Source organism: Sinohyriopsis cumingii, chromosome 1, assembly GCF_028554795.1.
Source record: "Sinohyriopsis cumingii isolate HCF-2022 chromosome 1, ASM2855479v2, whole genome shotgun sequence".
In the NCBI taxonomy this organism is placed as follows: domain Eukaryota; kingdom Metazoa; phylum Mollusca; class Bivalvia; order Unionida; family Unionidae; genus Sinohyriopsis; species Sinohyriopsis cumingii.
In genome coordinates, this window is record NC_142961.1 from 77,229,497 (window position 1) to 77,243,438 (window position 13,942).

The 13,942-nt window shown below is 39.0% G+C and overlaps 1 protein-coding gene across 1 annotated transcript in view; it reads right to left on the reverse strand.

The window, feature by feature from the left end:
• Positions 1-13,942, reverse strand: part of LOC149807165 (DEP domain-containing mTOR-interacting protein-like) — a 45,347-nt gene that overhangs the window by 16,069 nt on the left and 15,336 nt on the right. The window contains exon 2 of the mRNA XM_089962960.1: positions 8,222-8,400. Coding sequence (XP_089819086.1) covers positions 8,222-8,400 — 179 coding nt within the window. The remainder of the gene's footprint in view (positions 1-8,221; positions 8,401-13,942) is intronic.

Consider the following 13,942-nt stretch of genomic DNA (forward strand, 5'->3'; position numbering starts at 1 on the left):
AATGCCGCCATTCGTGCAAACTGTCGTATATGCCAAATCATCGGAATAATATAGATATTTGTCCTAAACATGGTTGGTGCCATGCAATTTCTTCCTCGAACTGAGAAACCTGGCCATTTTTCACATGTGTACGAACTAATCCGATGTCGATCGGCGACATCCGTGAATCAACCGATTTCAGTCGAATGCTCGAACCTAATATTTTATGACGTCACCATTGTAAACAGAAGTCAACACTACGCTATGTCGGATACGGTAGGTAATCCTTATGTGATACTCTGTTCTCATTTTGCGTTTGATATTCTCCAGTACTCGGCCTAGCCTTTACCAATTTTTCCTTTAGATGCATAACTGACGTGCGTTATATTTTTTTACAGGTACATGTTGTATGCTTACCAATTAATAAGGAAATCCGCAACAGCTGGGTTTGTATTCAAGTTCGCCCTTCAGAGCACTCTAGAGACCCAACCGATCACCAATATTCACCCGATCTTATTTTCATTTAATGCACTCTTTTTCCTCTCAGATCGGCTTAAAATGAGGACCTACCTATCTTTTCTTCTAGAATCGATTTGTCCGCCACGTGCGAATGTTGTTGTTATTAGATTTAACACTAACATAATTTGTCGAATTATGACATCACTACTTTTGGAGCACTCCAGAAAAAGCGACTTCGGCAATTAAATTAAGAGATGGCACCTCTTAATTCTAAACTGAATATCTAAAGGTCGTTTAAGCAAAGCATCTAGATTATTTCAAAGAACGGTTTAGCAAATCATTTCCTTCCTTCCAAACTTTTGTTAGAATGGAAGAATGGTGAAATTTATGAAAAACGGCGGCATTGGGGCTTTAAGTAGGTATTATTTTCAATCACTGTAATCATAAAATTATACCAGAAGTTTAAGGCCAGCTGAATGATGATATTCAATGAGTCCTAGAAGTTTGATGATACTGATAGAGGCCAGTAAGTTGCAAGTAGCAGATACTTTGAACGTTTCAAACATATATATCACCATATAATGTAGGAACTAAAACATAATATGTACGTAAATAAGTTTGAGACGAAAAGATCTGCAAACCTAGTACCCGATATATTAATTGTATCGTATCTATTTATAGCAGTCTGGCATGTAGTGAAAATCTCAGACAATCAAGACACTCCCTAGGGTTTGTAATTCAAAAAAAAGTCTGATTAGATATGAACTTAAGACAAAGGAAAAACAAGCATGTTTCGTTCTTCATTAGATCCGCTCTAAAGAGAAACAATGGTAATTACCAATTACCAATTACCAAATTACTCAAATTAATTTATCCTGTCCTTCAAGGGACATAGCAACCTCTATCAAAGAGTATTATTATTATTATGGGGCTTGTGGTCTTTTGTTACTGATACGGGCTAATCATTTCTTTACCCCACGACTTAACCACAAACCGTGGTTGGTTAACCTCGTGTGAAAAAATCCACAGGCGAAGTTACTACACTATGTTCCACAGCCATGCCAATACACTGCTGGCCAGATCAATTTACACTTGCAATCAATTACTCAATTTTCACTGCCTATAAATCAATCACCTGTTTTGGGGTCGCTAAATCCTCCGTTTCGTACCTGCGCAGGAAGTCGTCCGTAGCTCTCCACTTACGCCAACACAAGCTCGAATTCCACCATGCTAATTAACTTATCATTGAGATCCCTGGTGCAATGTTTTTTACTAGTACTGAGACTACTTTTTGCTACCTCGAGAAGTTGTGCTTCGATTATTTTCTCACGTCAGCAACTTTGATGGTCTATCATAGTTCTTCTATTAATAATGAGATCGAGGAATATAATTACTCGACAAGGTGGCCATGTTCAGGCGCATCACGCAAACGCACAGCTTTTTTATTTGTACAGCTGCCATGCAATCATAGAAAATATCTACCTGGGGAATATGTATGTCTCCGGCGATTGAACGTTCTGGGCATCTAGGACCTAACATCACGTTCATATATAACTATACTGATTACTCCACTGATTGTTCACGTCATCTCCCAAAAACCGTTACACGGGCAAGCGCGTACTTGTTGAATAACTGTCGATATTTTTCTCTTTTTGGTTAAGTCATTGTAACCGGGGTGGCTTTGTCGGTGAACTCCACTCCTTCGTTGTAGGCGTACCATTACACACGATGATGTGTTTTGCGAGCGGGTGTTTTCGCGTGATAATGAAATAAATTAAAACTGGCTTTGAATTGGCATTGGCACGCGAGGATCGTCCCAAATGTTTCTATTTGACCTTTAACAAGAATATATTTCAGTGTGTGCGTGGGTTGGCTAAGGCTCTTTTTACAGAGATACGCATCGACAAGTGGAACAAAATTGCCATCGATATTAACATCACTGATCAGCCGATCCAATTAATTCTGCATCCTCATCTCCGCATTCTGAATCAATCACTTGTATGTAATGATACATATAATATTAATCACAAACTATAAAAAAACATATATGTACCATTTTGGATGCATAATGAATCCTCCATACTCGATTTCATCTTCGGCTACTAATGCTAATGCTAATGATACCGTATATATATATATATATATATATATATATATATATATATATATATATATATATATATATATATATATATATATATATATATATATATATATAATTGCATACAGTCTTGTCTATTATAATACGTGTTAAGAATATATTATGCAGAGAATTATTCATCAATATTGTCATGAAACATTTACCCCTGCACGTCTACCTATCATTTTATAATAAACAAATACGACGCAGACTCGTACAACTTTAAGATCTACCAGTTAGGTGTATCTAATCATCCCTGACAGTAATCACAATACGTCGACGGTTTACTTCATCATCATCATATTTTTTACTGTCTACGCCCTTTGAAGTTACTATGCATGATAGTGTGGGCACCTCTGCAAATTTGCATCCGTGTATTGTTTCACCACAGCCTTGGCTACATCAATCCAGGTATTGATAAACGCAGTCATGTAACAGAGCTTCTGATACCCCAGATTACGTTGACTTCGGACCTGTATTTGCAACAGTGCCCTGCAGCTTCAGAAGACCCTCTTGAATGTCGACGTTAGACATCTGAAATTTCCCAGTGTAATCACTGAAAATCACAGTCTCACACGGGTCGACGTCAACAGTAACTTAGATGGTAAACTCGATAAAATAAGGTTTGTTTGCATACCTTCTCAGGTCCACATTAGCGCCGCGTCGGGTTGAGCGATGTCCGTAAATGCTAACAGCCATTTCGTATTATATTAAGTGTAATACATAGGTGACTTGGTAAAATCAACAAGCGAGCGTGGTGAACGCACACGTGAACTCAGCTCTTCAACAGCAAGATGTCCAAATATTGGTCTGTCCAGCAGAGTTGGTAATGGTATTGTTGAATACAACAATGGTAGAAGACTTTCTATTCCATTGGTTAAGCCACCCACCATGTAAATAACAAGTTCAATCCGATATCAGTTAAAATACAATGGATGTTTGGGTGTCAACGCATATGCAACCCAACGAGTCACAGCTTCGGTTGATGAATCAAGTTTAAAAATTCCAGTTTACCGCGTGCAGAGGATCATTTATACAAGCTCATTTCGCAAAAAAAGCATCGGAAATTCCTGACTGACTTTGTCAGAGCGATTATGGTTAATTGACGCACTGTGGTCATGAACGGCGAGCTATTTGCGAGTCGTACCGGTAAGTCAAAGACCTCTGCCTCCGGTTATTTTGAGAGTCGTCTCTGGTAGCCAAATGCCTTTTCCTGTCTTAATCGTTTATGAAACGTTTTGCAACCTCTAGAAAAATCGTAGATCTTTCCAGTGACCACTTTTATCCGAGTCATTCCTGATACAGTTCTAACGGAGCCTAACGCAGTCGCTTTTTCAACCGCAGGAGCCTCAGCCGCTAGCAATATTGGAATGTCACATTTGACTTTGAAAGCTGTAATATCGCGGAGGTGTTTGTTCGTTTGGCTTCTTTAAAGTTGTTAAGCTGCTTTTGGGTTAATCACACGTGGACAGTTAACCTTTCTGGAGAAAAGTTTCTGTGTGACCCCGCAATCGTTATATATTGCGCTCTTTCGTTTTGCAAGCTGCTTTGGACTAAGGCCAAAAATAACTTCATGATAAGACATTATTTTTAATCACGCTGTTCAATTAAAACAGGTAAAAGAATTACGTTTTTCCACAGACGAGTCAATAATCGTCATTCGACCACCTGCACCCTCCAAAAACAACATGTTATCAGAGAGAATTACATCAATACTTATGTAACCGCCGGCGGTGACCGGAGTTACACATGCATGAAAGTGCACGTCGAACAAGACTGTCATTGCAGGTCCAGGTGTTCCAACGATAAATAATAAATCCGGTACAACGTGGTCAAGTCTGTCTGGGAAATCTGCAGACCTATATCAACGTTTTGATCTAAATCCATATTAAACGGTCAAATATCATTTGATTACTATGCTATCCATAGCGGGGCTGAGTTATAGTTCGAAACGGTAGTTATTTGCAACGAAAACTGATGAATGTTGACTTCTACGGAGTTGATGATCAGCGTGAGAAATAATAGTAGCGATGTGCATCGAGAACTCATAAACAATACAAACGTTTTAATGAAGCCACCAAATGAACACCAACATCACTCCAAATTGCATCATTGCTGTTAGGCTTTCGGTATGTTGTGACTGTGTGTTTGGTTCCGAAAATGACCTTTCGAACGTTTCTGCAAACCCGATTATATGCCAGACGAATCGCGCAGAAAAAAACAATAACGAGGGTTCATGAATATGTCCTCGACGCACCGCAATAGCTGGGTCGTAAAACGTTAAATCTTCTATATCTACATTGGCAGGGGGATTTGCGAGGTGCACAGCCCTTCGTGTTGTACATTTGTATATGTCCAGCATTGATCGATTCCATGATGTCGTACGCGTACTTGGGAAGCCCATTCCAGGTGGCGCTGCCTTCCGACGAAAACATAGACGTGTTATTCTCGGAAAGATATCCAAAATGTAGTTATCGGATATCAGACCATCTCAACTAGACATGCAAGGACGCTAGTTCAATCTTGAGTATGCGGGTTTCTCCTGCAGTGGTTGGTGCAAACAGTTACATCAATTTATCGTTATAGATGGCAAGCATCTAGGTGACGCTCTGGGTTGTATTTACAACGACACACTGCTTCCAAGTATTTTTTTCTTGTACAACACGAAGCGTTTCAAAGGAAAACTCTTCGGAATTCATCATAATTGTCGTAATATACGTCATTGATGTGTTCAATGAGTTCATTTATTAACAAACTTAACATCCGCGAAGTCCATAATATCATTGGTGAGTAACCACTGACAAACGTATGCTGCCTCGTTGAAACGTCTTGTACCTTGTTGCCAGCGCGAACTTATCCCACTAGTGTTTCCAACCGATCCAAGAGATTATTTGTTTGTTGTTGGTCCACAGACACGCATTTGAACCCGGCAGGTTTGAACAATTGTTTGTTAAGGAACCTTTAAAATGCCCCAAGTCTGCGTTCGCGAGTACTGAGACCCTTTTCATATTAAGGTGGTTCCTCCTGCGATGGGAGGTACATCCTGTTTTTGAGGCTCCTCCCCATCTAAGTTTTGAAAAGCTACAACGTATTTCAAAAAAATATCTAAATAAGGTGTGGCGTTTTTTAATAAAATAATTTTCTAGTACTTAACAAGCTTTTCAGACTCAGGCCACATATGATCGTTACTACTTATTCTTTGATGTCCAACCCACTCCTTATATATCCATTGCGTGACATGTATCATTGTTGTAATTCGGTTACGTACTCGTTGGTAGTTCCTGCTCCAACATATAATGTTTTCATTCATTGGCATTAGGTAGTGTAGTGGCAAATTTTATGAAAGGGTTAAAGATAAATAAAGATTTGCTGCCGTGCCGTGTCTTAACATTTCTGAACTTTTGATTTCAACTTTGATACGTGCTAAAGTTGTTGTTCATGTGGAACAAGCGCAAATGTCTCTCCGACGTAATATTGTAAGTTCTATAATCTGTTTTAATTTGTGGTAACTGTTCTGGCGTACGCCTAATCGAGCCAGGTCGTCGTTGTGTTTTTATCAATTCGGCAATGGTACTTGCAACTTTCTTCACTTGTTCCACAGTTTCCACGGTCTTAGCAACACTCTCTTTAGCTGGTTTTAACTAGCGGTGTAAATGTTTGTTTGATGCCAGGAATGGGGCCTTCCTGTTCAGCCTGTCGCGACTTTAACATATCTTTCACAAGTCTGTATTCATCCACGTACTCGCGAAGAAGTTCCAGTTGATCGTGTAGGGCGTCGGTCAGCAACTCGGTATGGTGTCACTGGCGGACTTCATCACTGCGTACGTTTAATATGGTTATTACATTGCTTTGTCAAAACCGAATCGACAATTTCCGAAGGCTCTGGTCAAGTCAGTGAGATAACTAAACGGATGTTGTGTGAACAAACCATGCACATTCCTAAACTCCTACGCTGTTGGTCAGTGGCACACAAAATCTAATGAATGTTCGTAAAGCCATGTGAGTCCATGCCACGACCAACATGTGGCAGTTTTCTTGGATCACTTTAGACACGTTTGCGTATCGTTGTGTTACATAAACCAGATCTGTGTTTTTGCCTGTGTTTTTGTGTCGGCCTCGTAAATATATTCTCGCTGAGCTGTCTTGGTCTTCAAGCAAGACAAGATTATTCGCACTCAGATCAAGGTCATCAATGGCTAAAGCTTCATTAATTGTGGAAAATAAATCAACAGTACAAGCGCTTCCCAAAATGAGTAAATCATAACATGGTTGATCGTCCGCCACTCTGCAATCGAAGACAACCGATCCCACCTTAACCATCTCTTAATCAGATTTAACAACTATTGACATTTTCTCCGACCCGACCGTGCGAATAACAAACGCACGAACTGAGTTTGGAAACACGTCACCGTGTTTGGGTAGTCTGGGTTTTGCCTGTGCATGGAAGTAAATGACCGTAAAATAGTTTCTTCTTTGCGACGTCATGTTAAATATCAACTGTGGTATAACTCAATCTTCCCTTCATATTGTGTGTGATGTCGTGTGAAAACTAGTACAGCAAATACAACGTGAGTTCAAACATGTAATGGAAGACCCACGATCGCTCGAAATTTGTGTTTGGCGTGGAGCAAAGAATTTTACGTTTGTGAGAAGCTCAGGTTGCAAACCTTTCATTTGTAAAATATTCAATGGTGATGTCGCTACCGCGTTAACAGAGCTACTCGGAACACCAAGCAGCAAATACACTGGTGAAACACATATCCTCGGATACAATTGCTGTGGGCCTGGAACAGGGCTGGATGGACGAGTTGATTCTAACGACCAGCTGAAGCGTCGAAAAGAAAATATCAATTGTGTCAATGCTATGTTACCGACATGATCTCGCATACAAAGCATCAAGCGATAGCCATATGCGTCAGCGTACTGATATAAAGTGCTGATATACATTCCATCCATGGCTTGAACACGTTCAGTCGTACACTAGGAGAAAGAATCGTTAAATAGATAATCAACGGAGGTATGAAGTTTAAGATTCTCATTGGTGTTGAGCAAAGTCCACTCCTTGGAGGCTAAACTGTAATATAACAAACACGAATAAGGAAAGCATAGCTTCTAAGCCCCCATTGCCTGCAATATACTCCAGTCCGCGCATGCATTGGAAATTGGAAGGGTGAAATAGCCGTTGAAAAGTTGGCGATTGTAGCAAAGTTTGCCCACGGAGTTGCTCGAGTATGGTTAGCAAAACAATCGTTGTGGCAGGCTTACCTACCCGCACCAAGGGACATTTTTCGGCGATGGCTTGATGTAAAAACACCTAACGAAGTTTATCAGGCTGACCTTTTGTTTCTTCTACCTGATAGGGCACGCGGACTTACATACAAAGACGAGTTAACTATTGTAGACGTTGACAGCAGATACAAGGAAGAGGAACCGTTGATATATAAATATATATGAGCTTTAGTTTATGCTAGGTCGTTCTTTTGTGCAGAAAGAAAAGACACAAACCATAACATGGTCCTCATAATCAAAGGAGGTGGGCATTATTTTCTATTATTAAACATTTGAACTTAGATAGACCACATACTTCACGGTAATTTTTTTTTTAAAAACCAGCTTAAAAACATAAACAGAAAGCAAAACCACCATGATGCAGCAAGTTTGCCGCCTGTAGGATCCTCATTCCATCCACTGCTGCACGCCTATTTTCACAGTGCTTCCGCTTTACTAGCCAATCGACTGTCTCCTTTCCCACGAAACAATTTCGATAACGCCTAAGATGGTACATCCGATCTTTCACCAGATTGAAAGATTGTAGCTCTTGTCTGCAAGGCAATAAAAAGAAGTTCTTATAAAAGCCATAACATTATCATCTACATCTCAAGTCAGAAATGCTCAAAAGAATGTTGATGTATAGAAAAATTTCGAAACAGACAAAAAATCAACTGCGTTATGCAACGATTGACACAAGCAGATGACCTAGATATCAGGGGGTTGCAAAAGGAAATCCAGAGTATGATAAGTAAATATAAAATGTTCGAAAAAATTTCTGACGTTTATGAGCAACAGGTAGGAAGGAAGATATAACTCAAGGACAAATAAGGATGATCTAGGTAGTATAGACAAAAAAGACTTGACATCAATGGCAAACTCATGAATGAGTAGTGGCGTATGTGAAAGGACACCCTCTGTTTCCAAGTCAAAACCTTCCCTGGCTGACAGGTGATATTATGGACTGTTGATAATGCACAATTCAATCCTGGTGGGTGAGAATGTACTCTGGTTGTGAATAAATGTCTAAAAAATATTATGGAAATGGTAATGTATCATTTCTTTATATTAAGTAGCCAGCAATATTTAGGAGTGAGTGTATAAAAGACTAATTTATAATTAAAAATACCTTTTTAGACACAGACATTGATGCAGTATACAGCAGTAAGGAGTTTGTATGTAGTGAAAAAGAAATGTCAGTGATACTTATGAATAACGATTTAGTGGAAAGGAGAAGTGGATTTTTGTATAAAACTTAAAGAAATCCATCTTCGCTAGCCAAGGTTTCGATATGATAACCCTATCTATTCCTTGGCGGATCGAACAGATATTTTAGTACTTTGTCCTAGCGACAGCTATTGGATTTGACGAGTTGCCTCCCTTAGTATGTAATGTCAACTAACCAATAGCGTACAACAGCAGCGCATTGAACATCGGTCGAAAATGGTAGAGGCAATTTACTTAAAAAGGATACTTTGTAAGTTTAACATCGAAAGTATAACTACGTACCAAAGGAAAGTCATTACAGGTGTATTTGAGTGAAAGGTATTTGTACAAACACGGACAGGCACTGGCAAGCTGCTTATTTGTCAGTCAATTCAAGTTGTGTGCTCCCCCTGTCTCGATCATTTAGGAACAGTGGTCAAATTTGAACAACTTAATTTTGATTGATTGCGGTGGTTTGCCGCCACATCCAGAGAAATGCAAAGACCTGATGCATACAAATATCTGCTCGATACGCCAAGGTGTAGATAGGGTTATCATATCGGAACCTTGGCTAGCGAAGATGGTAGAAACCTAGCATGAAATGTTTTATCCTCCTCCGTGCCTCCGTGTATCTTGCTTTGTAAAGCACCATATATCTTGCAAATGACAACACTGCACAACTATATCACAAATACAGAACAAATGTTAATTAATCACCATTAATATGCATATAACTAACTTTACAAATAAGTGTCAACTCTTTTCCTATAAGTGGCCGATTCAACACACAGTAGAATCCACTGTAGAAAAGCCCCTGGATATGTACACGTATACATGTCATATTCAACGCCACTAAGCACGTTGCGCAATAATTTGTTTAACATTCACGATTAGTAACAATCTTAACATCCAAAGAGCCGGACGACCATTTTGTAAAGTATACAACTTTTTATATATCCTGCCCGATCAGTTTTTAATTATGTTAAAAAATTTCATTTTCCTGATTTGAATCACACTCTTGCTTTGCGGGAAGTGCCTTCTCATACTTGAGCAGAAACATATACCACAGCCACAGTATATCTCTCATACTTACAAGCAAATCCAATAAACATCCCATGGATGCATACATATAAGGTTTGTTAAAGATAAGTAACTAATGTCAAGTACTTTTTATTTTCTTTAGAAGGGTAAGAAGAAAGATGGGCTTATAATGCATGAAGATGTTGACTTATGCTGATTAATATTATTTACAGAACAAGGTACACGCGGCGAAAGAAAAGAGGAAAGGAAGTACGATGTAAGCAGGTAAATATATCATTGTACAGTTTTCGGAATTTTCTTTGTTCTTAACATTTCCAACCACAATTGTAGTTTCAATATGGAAAGTTGCTAACCATCGGGTTGCAGGTAAGTGTGTAATATGAGTTAGTCATGAAACCGGATCGACCTATAAGACAAGTATGGCAGCCCCATTTATATGACACAGAGTTCTTTGCAACATTGTAAGCAAGGTTTAGTGCATATGAAATATGTAACGCTCGTTGCATCGTGCTTATCCTTCATGCAACACGATAATTACCTTAGTAACGTGGTCTATTGTGTGTGTGTGTGTGTGTGTGTGTGTGTGTGTGATTTAGATTTTTAACGAAGCTTTAGTTGTTTTCCATTCACATAGATAAGATGTCGGTAGTTTGGCAGTTTTTAGTGATGTCTAGCACTGGGGCATCATGCCGCGGACATGTAGCATGATGTCCCACCAAGTCACATTATCCTGACACCAGGCCGCCAAGTCCTAACACTAACCTCTTAATGCTGAGCACCAAGCGAGGCAGCTGTTAGTATGATTATTATAAGTCGTTAGTATGACTCGAACGGGGTTCAAACCCGCGACCACAAGCATCCGAGGCGGACGCTCTAACCACTAGGCTACCGGAGCCGTCTATTTGGTCTAAATGCAACATAAAATCTGGGGCGTGCGCAAATTTTTTTTCGGGGGTGGGTTGAGGTGGCAAACATGTAGTGGGCAGCTTTTAAGTATTACGAATACAGGCAAAAACATGTTAGAGGTGAAATCCGGGGAACGAGCACATTTTTTATTTAATAGTTCATAATGTTTCTTTGATTACCCACCCACCCTGTTTAGCATATTCGCATTATCTCTAGCCTTTAATGTCGATACTAATTATACTGCAGACACTAATATCATATTTTGAGGCCTGTCATGATCATCGACAATGCACAAGCAAAGTTACTGTACAGCTTGCTCACAAACATCTTAGCTAGCCAAGGTTCCGATATGATAAACCTATCTACACCCTGGCGGATCGAACAGATCTATTGCGTTTATTCCTAGCGACATCTACTGGATTTCATGAGTTGCCTCCCTTAGTGTGTAATGCCAACTAACCAGTAAGGCAATAGCGTGGCGCATCGTACATCGGCCAAAAATGGTGGGGGCAATTGACTAAAATGGATACTTTGGAAGTTTAACATCGAAAGTATGACTATGTACCAGAGGGAAGCCATTAGAGGTGTATTTCAGTGAAAGGTATTTGTACAAAAACGGACCGGCACTGGAAAAGTGCTTATTTATCATTCCATTCAATTTCTGTGCTCCCCATGTCTCAATCATGTAGGAAAAGTGTTTCAATTTGAACAATTTAATTTTGAATGATTGCGGTGTCTTGCATCCCATGCAATTAAAAGACCCGAAGCACAGCAATATCTGCTTGATACGCCAAGGTGTGGATAGGGTTATCACATCGGAACCTTGGCTAGCGAAGATAGCTCACGAAAGGTCAGCATGTACATGGCCCATATCTAGTGTATTAGCTAATACTGACCGAGAATTTGACCTAGTTAACACTTAACGGTGTCAAGGGAGTAGATCACAGGATTACGAACATGTACAACATGAGCGTCTGCAACCTAAATATTTGAAAATTTGCTTTTATAAATGTTTGTGGATTAGGACAAAAAGCTCTTATTACCTGAGTTTTCTGAATTTATTCATTTTTATGATAGTGTTTCTTTTATTAAAACAAAGAATAAAGATATAGATGTAATCAGTATCGATGAATATAAAAAAGAAGAAAAAAAGACAGAAAGAAAGAAAGCAGACATAGATGTCTCTAACGTCACCGGGAGTATGGTAGTTCTTATGAAGGATTTTCTCTTTGATTGTGTGGATGTTGAAGAAATGGAATTATAATAAACCCTTTGGATCAAAGTTAAAAATATAGAAATAACATAATCTGATTAAAATCAGATTGAAAAATAACCGATAGTGATCCTGTTGTTGTTGGATCAGTTTTATGGAGGGGGATTACCAGGGGCGGATTAAGGCTCACTGGTGCTCTAAGCACTGGCAAATCTTGGTGCCCCCCTCCTTTCCACGTACACCTGGGAAGATAACACTAGGGTGTACCATGATCAAGAAACAGAATATTATGATCAATTTGCACTAGTTTTATCAATTTTTTTTTACAAATCTTCATTCGTTTTTTTTTTCTTTTCACCCTTTTCTCAACTTTGTGGTGCCCCCTTTGGCCCTGGTGCCCTAAGCACGTGCTTAGTCTGCTTAATGGTTAATACGCCCCTGGGGATTACCGCCATAATTATATGCATGTATTTTCTAATCTTCCTTGATTCATTATTGTAAAAGGCTGCTTGCAAGTGCTACTTTCATAATTCTATCCATGTTTATTGTATTCTTCATTGATGCAAACTGGACGTGGCAGTTTGCATATGCTACTTTCCTTCTGCATTATTGTCAATGGCTGCTTGCAAGTGCTACATTCATAATTGTAGTCATTAATTTTCTATTCTTCATTGATACAAGCTGAAAATGGCTGCTTGAAAGTGCCTAAACCTAGTTTCCTTCTGCGTCCTTGTATCTTGCAATTTTCCAACTACTGAACTGATTCTGCAATTTGTCTTATGGCAAATGTTATGTTAGTTATTACAAATTTTAACATTCCATTTATAAACTTGCTATATCACAAGTTATATAGATTTCACCTTCAAAAATCAGGACTATAATGTAGCACCAAGCACATTGCAAGTTAGAATCAAGGAAGTTAGCATAAAATAATACCTCATTATGACAACAGATGGCGCTGCGACACGTCAATTTCTTACAATACAACAACTCCCCTGACCCTAGCAACAAGAGGTCATATCACTTTACGGCATGTTTGGGCGTCTTATTTAAAATATCATTCAAATTGTATTACAGCAGCTGATGTCTCAGAGTATTAACATTCGGAAAAGAGGTGGCCTGCAGGTAGCACAAAGCAAATTAAATGTATCAAATTGTATGCAATTAGATGTACACTGCTGTCGGGCATTTCTGCGCACCTAAGGTTTTCGTTTCCAATATTGAAGCAAAACGCATACGGAATTCGAGCGATTGATAAAAATAAAATACAGCAATGCTTACCATTTGAAAAGATGCAATGGTCACCAGAATATTCTGTTCAAAATAATATTAATTTTGGACACAGAGGATACCCCCCCCCCCCGTTTTCCTGAATCGCGATATGTCGGTCTATTCTGCGCATAGCTTTGAAAATATGCCATGTTTATCCATTTGGGCCGCAGAAATGAAATACATTTACTTTGGACTGTTTCTGTTAGCAATTCAGTCGAGTAATTAGGTCAGGTTTCTAGCTAGTTTTACAAAATTCAACGTAAAAATGCCAATAAATGGCAAGAGGTATTAAACAAACTAAACCTATCTTGTAAAAAAGTTACTAAAGTTCAACATTTTATAAAAAATAAGCTATTACGTGGAACAGAAACAACAATAAATAGGATGTAATGTGATTACAACGTCTTGCTGATGGGGAAATATTACTACAGCATTTAGAAACAGACTATACGCCGTGG